Raw genomic sequence first — 18,901 nt, forward strand, 5'->3', positions numbered from 1 at the left:
AAAAAAAAAAAAAACAAACCCAAGCAAATTAATAAAAACAAAACAAAACAAACAAACAAACAAAAACAACAACAGACCATATCCAAGGGTGGATGGGTGGGTAATGGGTTCCTAGAGACTGTGGAACTATGTCTTCATGGAAGGCCAGCCTGTTTGGTTATCTGGTCTACCAGACTCTCTCTCTCTCTCTCTCTCTCTCTCTCTCTCTCTCTCTCTCTCTCTCTCTTCTCTCTCTCTCTCTCTCTCTCTCTCTCTCTCTCTCTCTCATCTATCTCCATCTCCATCTCCATCTCCATCTCTATCTCTATCTCTATCTCTATCACCCCTGATTCACTCAACCTTGACTTTTTCTATGAGTCTGGCAGTGCACCACTGCCACAACTGGGCTTCTAGCAGCTGGAGGATATGGCCTCTTGTTTGGGGTGGGGTTGGGGGTTTAATCCCCTGAGGTAAGTAGTCCTCTTTCTTTATATATTGCTGCTTTGACGTTGTGAGGGGCTATCTTAGTCAGGGTTTCTATTCCTGCACAAACATCATGACCAAGAAGCAAGTTGGGGAAGAAGGGGTTTATTCAGCTTACACTTCCACATTGCTGTTCATCACCAAAGGAAGTCAGGACTGGAACTCAAGCAGGTCAGGAAGCAGGAGCTGATGCAGAGGCCATGGAGGGATGTTACTTACTGGAAAAAACCTTTCTCCAGGTGCTGGAGAAAGAGCTGAGAGTTCTGCATCTTGATTGGAAGGCAGCCAGGAGAAGACTGTCTCCCAGGCAGCTAGGAAGAGGGTCTTGAAGCCCACCCCCACAGTGACACACTTCCTCCAACAAAGCCACATTTCCTAATAGGGCCACTCCCTGGGACAAGCATATTCAATCACACCATCCCAGAGGTTCTTGGGCCATCAGACACCAGGAATCAATATGTGGGAACTGGTCTGTGTAGCCAGGCATCCCATACGGACCTCTCAGACTCTTAGTCAAAGTCAAATCTAGAATTCCTCCTCATGGCCAGATGACGTCAAAGGAAGACCAATCAGTTTCACAGAGAGTCTTTAATTTAGAGGGTTTCATCTTTAGCTCATAGTCAGCGTAAATCTTCTTTTAAAGTTGTCAAGGATGGTTTGTAGGACTACGTGAGTTTCACACCAGGACTGTGTAGACCCCATAATGAGAGGAGTTTCCTAACTAGGACTTAGGGGAGTTTATATGTACCTAGCCATGCCTGCTGCATAGGCTGGGCAAAGAAGACTGGCTTCTCCCTCAAGCAGGCACCTGCCTGCCCAGCCACCTCTTGGTGATTTAAGATGTCTGACCTAGCCAGGCAGTAGTGGAGTACACGTTTAATTCCAGCACTTGAGATGCAGAAGCAGGCAGATCTCTTGAGAGTTTGAGGCCAATCTGGTCTCAGAGTGAACTCTAGAACAGCCAAGGCTACCCAGAGAAAATCTGTCTCAAGAAAGAGAGAAAGAAAGAAAGAAAGAAAGAAAGAAAGAAAGAAAGAAAGAAAGAAAGGAAGGAAGGAAGGAAGGGGAAAGAAGAGAAAAGAAAAGAAAAGAAAAGAAGAAAAGAAAAGAAGAAAAAAGAGGTCTTACCTTAAGGATCGCTCATATAACCCCATGCTCAGTCACCTCCTATCATGGAAGGTAAGTGTCCATTTAGTTAAAATGATCATAGTAGATCTACAAGTTGGAACCCAATCTAATCCTGTAGCCACAGAACTGTGGGACCATCACAAGCATTCCCACTTCAAATTTCTAGTTTGTCTGTTTCTCCTTGGAGACCAATGCCACCTCAGTATCCCATCAAGGCTTCAGATGCAGTCCCCTGTGGAGGCTCAAGCTTGCACTCCCACCTATCCTCAGGGTCTCCTTACCTGGTCTGGACACTCATTCTAGTTTCATCTCTTCCACTCAGAGGCTTCAGTCTTCTGTCTCACAGTCGCCTTGGCCACTAGAAGCTCCTGAAAGACTTCAAACCAGGGTCCAGTTTGTATTCTAATTTTATGTTCTAAAACCACAAGGTGGGGCAGGCAAGCAAGCAGGAGGTTACAGAAGTGTTCAAGGCACTCAGCAGGTTGTTAAGGGCAGTGACCCATTGCTTCAGCTGTTTCTCCAGATCATTCTGCTCCGGGCCGCAAGTGAAATCATCACTGGCAAATAAGCAGTGCAAGCCATGCTTTAAGTAAGTCACTAAATAAAGCAATAAATCGGTATCTAACAGTTGGTCTGTTCAACCTTATTCTACTTCAGGCTGAGAGTCCACAGTGACAAGGTAATGAATCACAGCAGAGTCGAGAGAGAGAGAGAGAGAGAGAGAGAGAGAGAGAGAGAGAGAGAGAGAGAGAGAGAGCTGCAGCAGAGGCTGTGGAATCTGGGTTGACAGCAAAACAGCCCAGTCCACATGCAAGGTGAAAGGGGGAGGAGCAGGAAATGTCAGGGTCAGAACCAGATGCCCAAACATGGCCAGGCAGTCATAAGGCTGGCTGAGCCGACAGTAGGGGACCAAACCCAGGTGAAGCTCAAAGGACAGCTAGGGTGTCCTCAGTCCTTGCCATACACACCAGGTGTCAGATGGCAGGTTGTTGTGAGGTCATAGCAGTGTGATAGCACACTGTTGTGTGTCCATCACTTTATGGGGTCCAGGTGAGGGAGTTAGAGCTTTACCCTAGTCTGGTGTATCTGAGAAGTTCTTGGGCCTTGTTTCCCAAATAGGAGTTTAATATGTACATGTGCCCCCACCATTTCCATCCACCCAAGTAAACTTATAGGGCAGTTCTTTTCTGCTCTCATAACTAAGTCACATATCTGTCTGTGGTGGATGAAATATGTCCGACGATGATGCAGTTCCTGGGTTCTCAAAATAAAGTCAAAAGCTCGTCATGAAAGAGAGTCTCCTGGAGCATGACACAGTCAAAACAAAAATACTGCTTTACACAACATAGAGTAACTCAGAGTGGGGCTGTATGAGGGTTCTCTAAAAGAGCAGAAGTGGTAGAATGAGTGAACATACACACGCACACACACGCACGCGCACACACACACACACGTATGCACACACACATACACACGCACGCATGCACACACGCACATACACGTACACACATGCACACACACATACACTCACACACATGTGTGCACGCGCACACACACATGCATGCATATACACACATGCACACACATGTACATACACGTACACATGCATACACGCACGCATACATGCACATGCACGCACTCACACACACATGCACACATGCATGCAGGCGCGCACACACACATGCACACACACACACACACACACACACACACACACACGCACACACGCACGCACGCACACACGCATCTTATTAGAGTAGCTTACAGGTTGTGGCCTCTGTAGTCCAAAAGTGGCTGTCTCCTGGTGGAAAGGCCAAGAATCTGATAGTTGTTCAGTCAAGACTTGGGATAATCTCTTTGTGCACTGTGTAAACATTGTCTTTGTGTTAGTCAAATGTTGATTTCTGTACCAGCAGAGAGTTTAGTACAGGCCAGATCTCAGTATTGCTTGGTTTTTTTTTGTTTTTGTTTTTGTTTTTGTTTTTTTATTGGATCATCACCTACCTGAGTATTTTGTAAACATTCTTCCCAATCACCTTCTTATTGGTTTAATTAGGAGCTGAGGGCAAACAGGCAAGGAGAGGCAAGACATCCAGACAGAAAGGGGAACTGTGGGAAGAACTGAGAGGCTCAGGATTCACCAGCTGGACACGGCAGAGGTGGAAGGAACAGGTGCCAGCACTGATCGTGTGAGAGACAGGTAACAGGCCACGTGGCAGGGTGTGGAATAGAATAGTCAGGTTAACGTCAATGAGGTGAGCTAGCTGAGAAGCAGCCAGCTGAAGCCTAAGCTTAGTAAATGACAACGTCTATGTGTTATGATTCAGAAGCTGGTGAGCCGAGACAGTCCAGCAATAAAGACAGGATGTCGCCGCAGTCACAGTCTGCTGCTGGAGTCCTGGAAGGTTCCTGGAGAGCTGCTGGTCTTCAGTCTACGTTGGGATCCCAAAGAAGTCTGATACCAGTTCTAATACCAGAGAAGTGTCTCAGCAACAGGGTAGATGAACTGGCTGGTATGCATGAGGGAAAGCAGGCAAAAAGTAAATGCTTCCTTTTTCCGTGTCTTTCTGTGTGTCTTGCCACCGGAAGATACAACCCATATTCAAAGTGAATCTTCCTCAAACAATCCAGTTAAGAAAATCCCTCATAGATGTGTGCCCAGCTTTAATTAATTAATTTTAATTAATTTAATTTAATTAATTCCATATGTGGTCATGTTGACAATCAAGATTAGCCATCTCAAGGGCATAGCCTGATCTTAACACTGTCAAAAAATTGATTTAGGCATAGTGGTACAACCCTCTCATTCCAGGCTGAGGCAGAAAGCACATAAATTGGGAATCTGTCTGAACTATAAGATGAGTACAAGGCCAATCTGAATAATTTGGAGAGACCCTGTCTTAAAACAGCAAGGATTATAATAATAAGTGGGATGGGGCTGAAGAGGTGGCCCAGTGAATAAAGTGCTTGCCTCGTGAGTTTAAGGACCCGAGTTCAATCCCAGGAATCCATGTAAAAGTCTCTGGACATGGTAGTGCACACTAGCACACTTAGGTAATTCCAGTGCCAGAGATGTGGAGATAGGCAGATAGGCAGATAGACAGATAGACAGATAGGCAGATAGGAGACAGGGTTTCCTAACCAACCAGCCCAGCCTACTTGTTGAATTTAAGGCCAAGGGAGAGAGCTCATTAAAAAAGGGGGGGGGGAAGCACCGGTGGCGTGACACCCGAGGTTCCTCTGACGACACTCGAGGTTCCTCCAACCTCCACTAACACAGACACACACCTACTTGCACATCGACATTCGCATACAATACGTGATGCAATAAACAACCAGCTTTCAACTGTCCTGAATATTTTTATTTCTTTACATTTTTATTTCTTTAATGTCTGTGGGGGGGATCTGCATTGCACAGTACATGCGTAGAGGTCAGAGGACAACTTGCAGCAGTCAGTTCTCTCCTTCTACTAATATGGGATCAGAAATCGAATTCAGGACATCAGACTTGACAGCAAACACCTTTATCCATTTGGCCATAACACAGGCCCAACATTCCAAAAGATTAATGATTCACTCCTGTGGGCCAAGACGAGCCAGAGAAGTCCTGTCCCAGAGGTCCCCATCTCCTTTGGGGTGGTTTGAATAAGAAACACCCACCCTATAGGCTGATGTATTTGAACATTTGGTCCCCAGCTGATAGTACTGTTTGGGGAGGTTATGGAACTTTTGGGGTAGTGTTGCTGGAGAAAGACTGTCACATAGGCCTTGAAAGTGTGTAGCTTCACCACTCTTCCAGTTTGCACTCTGCTTCTTGCTGGTGAGTAAAGATGTGATCTCTCAGCTTCCAGCCCCTGCTTCCTTGCCTTCCCCAGCATTAGAGGACATCTCGCCCTCTGGAACTGTAAGCCAGAAGAAACTTTCTTCTGTGGCTTTCCTTTGTGGTGCATCCTGTGTGCCATGGCATTGCCTCACTATCTCTAGCCTTGCACTCTGTGTGTGTGTTCACCTGTGCATGGCACATGGCTCCACATAAATGTGCAGAACCCAGAGTATAACATGTGTCTACTCAGAGCTTTCTGGATGTATAGACACTACTATGTATACATAGCATGTGTGTAACTGTGTCCAGCTCCACATGTCTGTGCAAAGCCCAATGTATCCACCCAGGAATCTGTGCATGTGAGGACACGGCTATTTGCACATAACTGTTTCCCAGAGGGCCACATTTGAGAACTCACAAGAGTCACATGCTAAAAGACCACTCAGTTCCAGTTTGGAGCTGAGTGTGAGCCCTTCTTCTCACCTTTTCAGGCACTGGTGTACCCATCCTGGCAGGAGTGAAGATATTCTATATTCATTTTTATTATTAAGTGTGTGTATGTGCATATGTGTGTATATGTGTGTATATGTGTGCAGGTGCCTGTGTGTTTGTTTGTGTGTGGATATATGAATGTATATGTGCAGATGACTATGGGTATGTGTGCTTGTCTGTGTGTGGATATGTGCTTGTGTACAATTGTGTTCAGGTGCTTATAGAGGTCAGAAGAGGCATAGGATCCTCTATAGCAGAAATTACAGCAGTTATGAGCTACCCAGTGTAGGTGTTGGGAACTGAACTAGGGTCCTCTAGAAGAGTAGTAAGCACTCCTAACCACTGAGCCATCTCTCCAGCCCTGTGCATACCTCTTGCTTTCTGTTAAACCTAAATCTAGTATCAGGTCTCTAAGGTTAGACTTGGAGGAGAGAGGTGAGAGGAGCAGGCGGCCTTTGGTCTTCTTCCAGGTGCAGCAACCCTGAATAGATATGCTTTTTCTACTTCTCACTATTGTTTGTTTACCCTGGTTGGCCTGGAACTCCCTCTGAAGACTGGGCTGGCCTCAGATTCAGAGGTGCGCCTGCCTCTGCCTGCCCAATGCTAGGATTAAAGGAGTGCACCACCACATCCACTTATCTTTTGAGACAAAGTCTCTCACTGAACCTGGAACACTGGGATAGTCTGAGTAGCCTGACCTCCCCTGGGATTCTCCTGTCTGCCAGCTCAGTACTGGAATTATTGCACATGGCCTTACTACTCCCTGACTTTATTTAGTCAGGTGGTGGGGGTGAGGATCTAAAATCAGGTGCACTTGCTTACATGGCAAGCAATTAACCCTTTGAGCCATTTCCTTGACTGACTTTCTGAGGATGAGTCTCTGAATCTGGTTCGTTATGGGGATTGCCAGGACTCAGGCTCTAACCTTAACAGCTCTGGTAACAGTTCATCAGTTGAAAACCTGGAGTTAGCCATGGTGGCAGTGTTTCTACCAGGAGAGCGGACAAATATCAAACAGAATGATCGCTGTTAGACATTTACAAGCACAGCATCCAGCTCCACAGGCGTCCATGGGTCCACACACCCACATATGTGTCTGTCCCCATGTGTGTTCCAGCGTATGTCTGTCTAGAGACATGTGACTTGCATGTCCCATGTGTCTCTGTTTGTGCGCCCATGTGTTAGGGTGAGGCCCTCACACCCGTTCCTCTTCAGCAGTTGGCTCCACAGGAAGCTGTTGGGTGGGGGTTCAGTGCTGGGGCTGAGCCTCCTCTCTTGACTCTCTACTCCACTTCCCCCTGACACCTATAGCAGGTACAGGCTGAGGGTGGACTCCCAGATTCTCACAACCCACCTCCGCCTGTTCTCTCCCCTCCTTGCTGCTGCCCGCTGCCCACTGCCCGATATTGATGGAGACAACAACAACAAAAGCTGGTAGCTGAGAAAGAGGAAACTGGGCAGAGTTGAGCCACACTGTGGTTAGCCTGGGCCATGTGTCCCTTGAAACCCTGGCTGTGTGACATGGGACCTGCAAGAGCTGTTAACAAAGCCAGTTACCTACTTGAGCAAGAGTTGGGATCTCATGGGTGAGTAACCATCTTGAGGAATGGTGGGTGAGTGGGCATTTTGGGTCTGCAAGTCTAAGAGTCTGTGAGGCAGGAGATTGACTCCTACAGCCAGGACACAACCGTAAGAGACTGGGACAGCTGTTTGCTCTGCAGAGATCAGTCATCCTAAAATGACCCTGGAGGGTGCTGGAGATATAGCTCAGTTGGTAGGGTGCTTGCTTAGCACAAGTAAAGTCCTGGGTTTCATCCCCAGCACCGCATAAATCAAAGCTGGGTGTGTCATGCCTGTCAAGCATCACTTGGGAGATACAGGCAGGAGGACTAGGAGTTTAGGTTATCCTCAGTTACATAGGGCATTCAGAGGCCACCTGGTCTATTGCTATGCTGGAGTCTGAAGGAACCCTTCGTAAGCAAAGCCTGTGTGGGGACGGAGAGGTAGGGGCCAGGGATGAGGGGGGAAGTTTAAGCTTCTGTTCAGCAGGTTGTTCATGTTTTGTCTTGTTCTGTTTTGTTTTGCTTTTGAATCTGGTTCGCGCCATGCAGTCCAGGCTTGCCTCCAACCCGTGTTCCTACCTGTGCTGCCCCAGTTCTGGGATGACAGGCATGCATGCGTGCTACCACCACTGTAGCTTGACCTCTTCACCTTTCAAAGCATTGACTCTGGGGTCTCGTTCAACCTTGCCTGATACGGGCTTGGAGAATCCTGTTTGCAAAGCAAATCTGCTGAGAAGCTGATCTTTCCAGGTCTACCAAATTGGGACCACCCTCGGCTCAGCAGCCCTCCAGCTGTGGGCCCTTAACCTTGGGGAGTCACTGGTGGCTCCCTTTGTGGCCCAGTTTGAGGAACCTCCCACAACAACTGCCTGAATAGAGTGAGGTGAGGAGGCAAGCTGTGGTTTGTACCAGGCACACCCAAGACTATAGTTTCCTCAGTTCCTGCTGACTTTGTGCACTCTAAGGTGCAGGAAGGTGACCCCCAGAGTCACATAAAAGTGGATTTAGAGCTGACCACTCTAATGGAGGTAGTGAGTTAGGTAGGAAACAGGCTTTGAATGTGACTCCCACAGGGCTGACCCTCCAAGAGAATCACCTTGGTTTCTGAGGGAAAATCCAAGTTGTTGAGTACCCTTCTTGTGACCGTAAATTCCTGTATAAGACAACTTTTCGTGGGTCTTGAAAAGCCAACCAACTTCTGACTTTAGGGCCTAGGGAGATCGCACAGCATAGGAACCCAAGCTCAGCTCCTCTGAATGCATAAAAACACGTTTTTGAGCATGGTGGTGCAGGCCGATATCTCAGCATTATGGAGGCAGAGACGGGTTACTGATGCTCTCTACCCAACTAGTTTAGCTAAATTAGTGAACTTCAAGGAGAATCAGGGAAATCCTGTCTTAAAAATAAAAATAAAAATAACATGGGAGCTGACAAGATGGTTCAGCCTGATGACCTGAGCTTGATCCCCAGGACCCACACATTGGAAAGAGAGAACTGACTCCTGCAAGTTGTCCTCTGACCTCTGCGTACACTCTGTGGATTGTGCCCACACATGCAAATTAAGAAATAACTAATAGTTAACTAAGTTTACACATAAGGTGGAAAGCGATTGTGGGAGACATTCCATGTCAACCTCCTGCCCCACACACATATGCACCTGTACACACACCAGCACATACTCGTGCATAGATCACACATCCATGGCTAACTACAAACTCCTCAGTGAATCTGGGCAGGATGATTTCTGCTTCCCAAGTCTCCCCAACCCCCACCATGGAGCTAGAAATGTGCTTGTGTCACTCCTGTGGTTAATTCTGGAGCATCGTTTTGGATAGGTATGTGTTCAAATCCTAACACTCCCACCTCTGTATGAGCTCGCACAACCTCTCTGGGCTTCTATGAGCACCCACGTGAGAGAAAAAGTCCTGAGTTCATGCATGAGTGATTGTTGAGCTTGGGGCCTGGCAAGTTGTAGCAGCTCAGAAAACATCAGTAACCCCGCCTTTTCCTTTGTTCTGTGTTCTTGTGGTAAGGCCTTGCTTCCTGGGCTGTCCCCACCCATAAAACATGTATATGTCACAGTCACTTCCTGTGTTTTACTTCAAAAGAAAGCCCAGTAGAGTCAGAGGGGTAGTTTGGTGGTTCAGCACTTGCTGCTCTCTCAGAGAACCAAGGTTCAGTTCCAAGCACCCACACGAGGTGGCTCACAACCACCTGTAACTCCAGCTCCAGAGAGCCCAGCACCCTCTTCTGATCCCCAAGGACACTGTGTGTCCAGTTCACATATGGTGGGTATACATACATGTAGGAAAAACACATACATAAAATAAAAAGAAATACATCTTTTTTTAAAAAGGCTCATGATATACTCATCTCTCAGCTAGGCCCACTGCCCCTGTTTCTCAGACGTTTTCCATTTCCTTTATCCACTGTCAACCTAAGTCTGAAAATCCTAGATAGTGCAAAGTATTTCTTTTTTTTTTTTTTTTTTTTTTTTTTTTTTTTTTTTGAGACAGGGTTTCTCTGTATAGCCCTGGCCATCCTGGAACTCACTCTGTAGACCAGGCTGGCCTCAAACTCAGAAATCCACCTGCCTCTGCCTCCCAAGTGCTGGGATTAAAGGAGTGCGCCGCCACCACCTGGCCATCCATTGGTTTTAAAATGTGTTCTTCTTTATACGTATGTGTGGTGTGCACATGTGTGTATGTGTGTAGCGAGCAGAGAACAACCTGTAGAAATCAGTTCTTTCCTTCCCACCATATCAGTCCTAAGAATCAAACTCAGATCATCAGACTTGCTGGCATACGCCTTCCTTCACTGAGCCTAATCGCCAGCCCTGTGTTGTTGATTTTCAGGATTCCTTTATGTGGGGAATGGGAGCACATGAGTACAAACACCCTAGGAAGCCAGAAGAGGGAGTTGGATTCTCTGGAGCTAGATTTACTCATAAGCTACTTGGTAATAATGCTGGGAACCAAACTCAGATATTCTGGGAGAACAGCACATGTGCACAACCAAACACATGCACACACGGACACACACACACACACATACACACATGTTCACACACATGCACACACACATGCATTCACACATACATGCACACATGTGTGCACACAAACATACACATGTACACACATGCACACACATGCACAAACATGCACACACGAACATACACACACATACACACATGTTCACATACATGCACACATGCACGCACATATGTGTGCACACAAACATACACATGCATACACACATGTACACACATGCACACACAGACACACACATACGCACACATACACACATGTTCACATACATGCACACACACGTGCATTTACACATACATGCACACATGTGTGCACACAAACATACACATGTACACACATGCACACACATGCACACATGAACATACATACATGCTCACAAGTGCACACAGACACACAGATGCACAAGACACAGATATACACACATGCACACACACACAAGCACACATATGCATGCACACATACACGCACACACATGCACACACACATACATACACACACACATACAGAGGTCAGGAACAACTTTTAGGATTCAGCTCTTTCCTTCCACCATGTAGGTTTTAGGGGTCCTCTGGCTTGGAGGCTAGAGCCATCTACCAGCCCTCGTTTTTTGTCTTTTTGGAACAGTCTTTTCATATATCCATGCTGGCCTGGGACTCAGAACTTAACCAGGCTGACTTCAAACCCATCCTGATCCTCTTGCCTCGGTCTCCCAAATGCTGAGATTACAACCACACAGCACCATGCTCAGCATTGTTCTAGTTTATTACTGGCTATAGTTGTTGATCTCTGACTATGTCTAATTGAACTTTATCATAGGTATATAAGCCTGGGGAAGTTTATATGGGGCAGCTATCACCATGGTTTCAGGCAGTCACTTAGGACATTCAAATGCACTCTGTGGACTGAAGTGATAATCTGTTGGTAAAGGGAAACACACTAGTGATTAACTCCAGAGTCGCCAAGAATCCACCAGGGCCAAACTAAGGAAAAGAATTAAAAGCACTCTGCTTTGGAACCGTTTAACCAAGAGAGAAAGACTAGATTTGAATTCTCTCCTTGTCTTCTGTCATCTCCTGACTGTCCACTGTCTGAGTCTGAATTGGTACTTGACTGTATGTTGCCTCATAAATCTGTTCCCGTGTCCATGTGTCTGTGACGTGCTCTGTATTTATTGAACTGCAAAGAAAGAGCCACAAAGGGAAGGAATGGGGGAGGGGGGTTAGAAGAAGGGATGAAGTCACCTGCTCCAGCTGACTCAAGTAACAAACACAACTGGAAACAGACTTATGAGCCTATGTTGTAACCTCATCTATGATGGATATTTGTCTTATAAGGCTCTTTCGACCTTTGTGCTGTTTGATAAACAACTAAGCTGAGCCATCATACATGAGATGCTTGACCACATTCTCATCCACTGCAGAGAGCTTTTGGGTTCTCAAAGGTGCCCCTTCTCTCCTTGTTCCTTTCCCTCTCTTCTGTTTCTAGTCCTTCCCTTGCTCTTCCTTCCTTTCCTCTTCCTCCCCTCCCTTCTATTCCCTCTTGTCCCCTTCCCAGGGGAGGATAGCAGTCAGCCAAAGTCAATACACGTAGGACACACAGAGAGAAGACCAGAAAGAGACGTTGGGGACTATTCAGGTTCTGGAGAGGGAGGGAGGAATTCAGAATCATCTCTGGTTTGGTCTCTCATAGTGGAGGCAGAGGTGGGATGGGAGAGGGGCAAGAGGTTGGGTGGGGTGGGGACAGGATCATAGATAGTCCCAGGTTTACAGTTATGGTGGAAAGAAATCATGGGCCCCACATCACTATTCTGGAATTTGCTTTTGGTACAGTATTGCCTGAGTTTCATAGACTATTCAATATTTTATTGTGAGGGAAGGAGGAGTATGTAAGATGAGTTTGCCTTAATGTGAACTCCTGAGGGTGTCCTGAATCAAGCAGGCGGAGCATGAAGTTTGGGGACATTCAAAATGAAGCCAAACATGGGGCTTCTACCGCCAGGGGGCAGCACCTGACGGACAAATGTAAGTTTGTCATGTATCTGCACATACACAGCTTTCAAAAACACCTATTTTATTATTTATTATTATTTTTTGTTAGCATACAAAGAAATGGTGTGCATTGTAAACTTTTCCAACATGCCATAATTGCTTATTTACATTTCCATGTCCTCCCAATCTATCCTCTTCTCTTGCTTGACCCCTCCCTCCCTTCAATTAGTTTCCCTTCCTGTTTTTTTTATTATATTATATATATGTATAAATATATATTCAAATATATCATTACTCTATTGACTTCCTCCTTTCCCTAGCTTTGACTTCTTTCTCCCCCACACTATCCCCCCCCCCCCCGCTTCCTGACAGTTCCATGTAGTCCAGATTGGCCTCAAATTTTGTATAGCCTCTCTTTGTATTTTCACACCCTACATACATCTAAGCATATATACATACTCTAGATTATATGAAAGAAAACATGCAACATTTCTATTCCCAACTCTGCTGTACTTCACTCTTACTGATCTTCAATTCCATCCATCGTTCTATGAATGACATAATTTCATTCTTCACAGCTACATGAAGTTTTCAGTCCATTTTAGCCTTGAACTTTTGATGTTCCTGCCTCCACCTTCTGAATGCCGAGAGTCCCACTGTCTACAACCACATCTGGCTCCACCTTGATGCCCAGATGTAGGTCCACCTGCACAAATTGAAACTCAACACTTAAGCTAGGCATGGTGGTTCACATCTGTCATCCCAGTCATGAGGAGATGGAGGCAGGAGTCAAGAGGATCAGGAATTCAAGGTCATCCTCTGCTCTATAACAATGTTGACCAGCCTGGAGGACTTGAGATCTTGTCTCAAGAAAGTCAGTTGCCTAGCAAGAAGGAAGCCCAGAGTTCTGTTCTCAGCACCATATACACCAGGCATGGTGGTACACAAGTAACCTCAGCACCCAAGAGGTTAAAGGAGAAAGGTCAGGAGTTAAAGGTCATCCTCAACTACACAGTGAATTCTAGGTAAATCTGGGTTACTCAAGATCTCTTCTAAAAGAAAATCTACATTCTCCCTCATAGTTAGACCCTATCCTACAATGCACACAAGTATATGTGTAAGCAGCTGTAAGTGTAGGTGCAGCATAACATTGATGGAGCTAAGGGTGAGCTTATATAATGAGGAAGGGCATGAGTCATGAGAGAGGATGTAAAGCTAACGGGTTTTCCTGATTTCAACTCTGCCATGTTTTTGGTGTTGAGTGTGTGGTGTTTAAGTGCATGGAGATGTAATTGGTAGTGAAATCGAATCCTCACAGCTTCGAAGTGGATACTCTGACAGCATAGAATTCATGGAGAAGCACCAAGTGAGGCACAGGGTAGGGTTGGTGTGAGTGACTTCCCTAAACCAGTGTGTGATCTTTTTATTTATGAGTTAGTCAGAACAAAGTGATTTTTTTTTTTGTTTCAAAAAAATTAACATTAAAAGAAAAACAAGAGCTAGGGAGAGATGACTTAGCAGGGAATAGGCTGGTTTTACAAGTTTGAGGACATAAGTTTGGGCCCCAGGACCCATGCAAAAACAGCTGAGCACTGTGGCGTGTACTTATAAGCCCAGCTCTGGACAGTCAGAGACAGGCAGACAGGCCACTAGAGAACACTAGTCAGACAGCATAGCCTAATGGGAGAGCTCCAGGCTAATGAAAGATACTATCTCAAAAATAGTATGAACATTGATCCGCAGAAGTGATTCTAAGATTGACTCTGACTTTCAAATGCATATTCAAGCACACACGTACACCATATATATGAGTCACGCAATCACAAAACTATGTATATGTATGTGTGTGTGTGCGTGTGTGTATACTCTATGTAGTTATTCTATGTGAATAGATAATTGCCCTGTCAAACACACAATGAGCACAGAAATACACAGAGAGACAGACTGACACATAGCCAAGCGCCCCTCAGATGCAGGATGGGCTTATTTTCTCTCAGGAGTGTCTTGTTAGGCCAGAATGAGCGGCCCCCTGGGTCTGGGCTGAAGGAGACCTGGAGGTGCTGAGCCCTGCTTTCTCTGTAGCCCCAGGATCTGCCCCTCTCCACTGTTGCAATGTCTAACTCTCCTCCTCCAGCCCAGGATCCCATAAGCTGATGTCTCTGGCAGGCCTTGGAGGCAGTCTCCGCCCCCCTTGCTGGCAGCCCGGTTCTGGCAGGGATCCCCAGTCTAAGCTTCTGCTCCGTCAGGGCCGAGCTGGACACCCTACTCACATGCATGAGGTACCCATGGCTGACTCGGTGCTCAACCACTCCTGGCCGGCTCTCTCCAAGCTGTGGCTGAAGAGATGGGCATTTAAGCGAGGTAAGGAGGCAAGCAGTGGACCGCCACCCAGGCAGAAACCCCTAAACCACTGGCTTATCGTCCTCACGGGAGTTTTGTTTTTTGTTTTATGTTTTTGTTTTTTGTTTTTTTCTTAGCTGGTTGGCAGGCTTTGCCCAAGTCAACCTCAGAGACCATGACTGCCAAATTTTCCCAGAGCATCAAGGACCTTCATGAACATTGGGGCTCCCCTTTTTCTCAGAGAAAACATTTCTCCAAGGCTTTGTGAGAAATTTACAGCAGGAAAATCCACCATATCGCCAGCTGATGAGCTCCCTTGGGGGAGCTTGGTAACTGAACATGGGTCCTTAGCATCATTGGCTCCTGGACCAGTGACAGGACAAGTAAATCAGCAAGGCAGCCAGTTGAAATGGGGAGAGTTGAGGGGGTAAGGGATGTAGTCAGTAGGGCGCTTGCCTAGCTTTCATGAGGTCCCATCCCAATACACTGTGGCTTGGCTGTCATGCTAGCACTCAGGAGATGGAGGCAGGAGGATCAAGAGTTTAAGGTCATCCTTGGCTACATAGTTGAATTCAAGGTCGGCGGGAACTCCATGAGATTATGTCTCAAAAAAGAAAGAGAAAAGGTGATTTTAAATTCTGAAGCATGCACCTACCTCAAGCATGCACATTTATGCAAGCAAACACACACACACACACATACACCCAGAGAGAGAGAGAGAGAGAGAGACAGAGACAGAGACAGAGACAGAGATTTATGTTCTTTCTAGGGTAACCAGGGCCTTGGTTTAACTATGTAGGGATTAGATTCTTGTATTACATTCCCTGTGGCTTGCATGAGCACTCCTCAGGAAGAGACCATGCTCTGCTCCCTCCCTTCTTCTTTCTCCCTCTCCCTCCCTTTTTACCCTTTGAGAGAACACCTCACAGACCCCAGGCTGGCCTCAAGTTTACTACGTAGTCAAGGATGACCTTGAATTCCTTGATCCTCCTGGCACCCTAGGTTTTCGGGCCTTCCATGCTTCCATCTTCCCATAACCGCTGGGCAGACCTCTATCTATCCCAGCTACCTGCAGATATCATATGCTTCCTTATTCAGAGTATCATATGTTTCCGTGACGAGGGGAATGGTGTACCTGAGAGTACATCAGGTCATCTGATTCACGCACTCTCTTTGTGCTGGGACCAGAAGACCTAGAATCTATGGCTGGGGCTGGAGAGAGAGGTGGCCTGGGAACTGGGGTACAATTAAAGAATAGTCATCAAGAGGGATTGTTGACCTTCATTGAGGCTGGGCTCAGAGAAGCTGAGCAGCTTGCTCACACAGCTAGCACATACAAGGAGCTGGAATTTGAAACCAGTTCAATTCTGGGGCAGCCTTTGTGATGAGTTCTGATCATTAAGCACAGCTGCCCATGTGGGCAGTCCCAGAGCCAGGGGAAGGTACTTAATCCATCTGTAGTGGCAACCTGGGAGAGTTAGCACACAGGGCGTGGATCACTAAGGTGTCCTCCTCACTAAGGTGTCCTCCCGCCGCCTGGGTTTTGGATCCTGATAATCCAGCACGCCTTGCTGTTGGGTTCAAGCAGGTTGAGATTATGATTTGTAGGCCAGCAGGCAGGTGGGGGAGTGAACTGTAAGCGCTGACAGTGACTGTTACACCCTTTTATGGCTGAGGCCACAGGGGCTGGTGGGGGAGGAGGAGGATGCCCTCGGCCTGAACCTAGTCTGAGAAGCTGCTTGTTAGAGAAGAGCCAAGGGTCCTGAGTCCCCTTCCCTGAGCAGGCCTTGTCTCCTCTAGCTTTGTTAGGTGATTCCTTTACCCTGTTTCTCTGGTTGTTAGTCCTAAAGTGCTGGGGAAAAGACAACATATGAGTTTGTTTGTATGTGTGTGTGTGTGTGTGTGTGTGTGTGTGTGTGTGTGTGAGAGAGAGAGAGAGAGAGAGAGAGAGAGAGAGAGAGAGAGAGAGAGAGAGAGATGCATGGGCCTCTGCTCTGCTCAACTGTCTCTACCCTCAAAGCAATGGGATTGTAAGCATTCATGGCCTTGTGTGGCTTTTTATACATTTATTAGGCACTCAGGTCCTCATATTTAAGAAGCAAATGTTCTTCCCTCAACAGCAAGAAGGGCTTTTCCATGTTCCTTTAAGACTCTGTAACTCACTGTCTGGGTCCCTCATAGGACCCATTAGGGAAATAACGAGACTAGACTAGCCAGGCACAATGCGAGAGATGACTGAAACCTGCTATGCTCCCATGCCCCAGGGCAGAGGGGATCTCTGTTCTCTTCCCTCAGCTACTACAGTATCACTTTCTGCTCATAATTTTTAAGTTACTTTGTAGTCAGTGAAGATACAGTGCTCTATGTCCCTTTCTGTCTGGCCTCTCAGCCTCAGTTCTGCCCACTTGTATCTGTAAGACTCCCAGCCCTGCAGATTACCATCTCTCCATCTAGCTAATCTACCCACCCACACAACTGTCTACCCATCTATACAAGAATTCTTCCTTGAAGCTCTCCATCCAACCAACCAGCCTGGGATCTAGCCAGTAAACTAGCTAACTGTCCTATCCATCTTTCTATCCTTCTTTTGATTCATCCATCTAGTCATCCTTACATCCATTCTTTTAATTTTCCATACAACCTGCCATCTAACTATGGAACCATTCCAATGGATAGCTAACTATCTGCTATCCACTCATTCATGCATGCATCTTCTATCTGACTGACCACCCAGGCAAACCTACAGTCTAGTCATCCCAAAATCCATCCACACCCTACCCAATCATCCATCCACTCTCCTAATCACCTATCCATCTATTCAATCAACCATCCATCAACTATCCATTCATCCATACATTTAACTACCTACTTTTCATCCATCACTCATTTATCCATCAACCTGTCAAACCAACCATCCTACCATCTACCATCTATTCTATCATTCACATACCCTTTCATTCATTCATCTACCTGTCTACCAATTCATCAAACTTTTAATCTGTCTTCTCCCAACCTGACAGAGCACAGGATACACTGGTTATCACCACTCTCCTTTCTCTCCCCCCTTGTGTGTGTGTGTGTGTGTGTGTGTGTGTGTGTGTGTGTGTGTGTGTGTGTGTATTTCTCTGTCTCTGTTTCTCTCTCTCTTTTATATGTAAATATAACCATATATAAATACATATAATCATGTGTGTGTCGTGTATTGTGTTTATGTGGCTGTGGAGGCTAGAGGTTGATGTCAGACATCTTTCTTGATCTCTTTCTCTACTTTTTTGAAACAGGGATTTACGGTTAGCTCTGGCTGTCCTGGAACTCACTCTGTAGACCAGGCTGGCCTCAAACTTACAGTGATCCACCTACCTCCATCTCCCAAGTGCTGGAATTAAAGTCGTGTGCCATCACTATCTGCCTTTAAAAAGAAGAATCTTATGTTTATGTGTAGGAGTATTTGCCTGTTTGTATGTCTGTGTACCATGTGTGTTCAGTTCCCACACAGGCCAAGAGGACATTCTACCCGCTAGGACTGGACTTACAAACAGTTGCTAGCTGTTGTGTGGGTTCTGGGAATTGAATCTAAGTCTTCTAGAAGAGCAGTCAGTGCTCTTAACTACTGCTCTGTCTCTCTACCTTAGTTTTTGACACATGGTCTCTCACTGAGACAAGAACTCACTGTTTCTGTTAGTGTGGCCGATGAGCTTTGAGAATCTGCCTCCCTCTGCTCCCCCAGTGCTGGAATAATAAACTTGTGCCACTGCACCTGGGTGTACTGGGAATCCAAACTCAGATCTTCACACTTGCATGGCAGGCGCTGTACTGACTGAGCCATTTGCCCTGCCCTGAACCCTTATTTGAATTTAGAAATAGATTTGATCCCAATTCTACCTTGCACTAGTTTTGTGTGACTTTGGTGAACATGCCCCCTTATTCCATTGTCCACTCTTTAAAGTGAGGTGTCAGAGAGATGTGGAGAGGACACAAGAATAAGATCTGCACACTGAACTCAGCACTGGTGCAAGCATCGAGGTGGTGATCAGTACACCAGGATAAGAGCTTTGCCCA

General features: G+C 46.3%; 1 protein-coding gene across 9 annotated transcripts in view; it reads left to right on the top strand.

The window, feature by feature from the left end:
- The first annotated feature begins 7,137 nt into the window (after positions 1 to 7,137).
- Arhgef18 (Rho/Rac guanine nucleotide exchange factor 18) overlaps positions 7,138 to 18,901 on the top strand; it is a 113,307-nt gene continuing 101,543 nt past the window's right edge. For 3 of the 9 annotated variants that reach the window (XM_031338868.1, XM_031338870.1, XM_031338869.1), the window contains exon 1: positions 7,142 to 7,491. In XM_031338868.1, coding sequence (XP_031194728.1) covers positions 7,488 to 7,491 — 4 coding nt within the window. In that variant the 5' untranslated portion in view covers positions 7,142 to 7,487. Of the gene's footprint in view, positions 7,492 to 10,957; positions 14,864 to 18,901 lie in introns of those variants that run through there. The other 6 variants (XR_004109706.1, XM_031338875.1, XM_031338864.1 and 3 more) reach the window with 4 other exon arrangements.

Source organism: Mastomys coucha, unplaced genomic scaffold, assembly GCF_008632895.1.
Source record: "Mastomys coucha isolate ucsf_1 unplaced genomic scaffold, UCSF_Mcou_1 pScaffold22, whole genome shotgun sequence".
NCBI classification, from domain to species: Eukaryota; Metazoa; Chordata; class Mammalia; order Rodentia; family Muridae; genus Mastomys; species Mastomys coucha.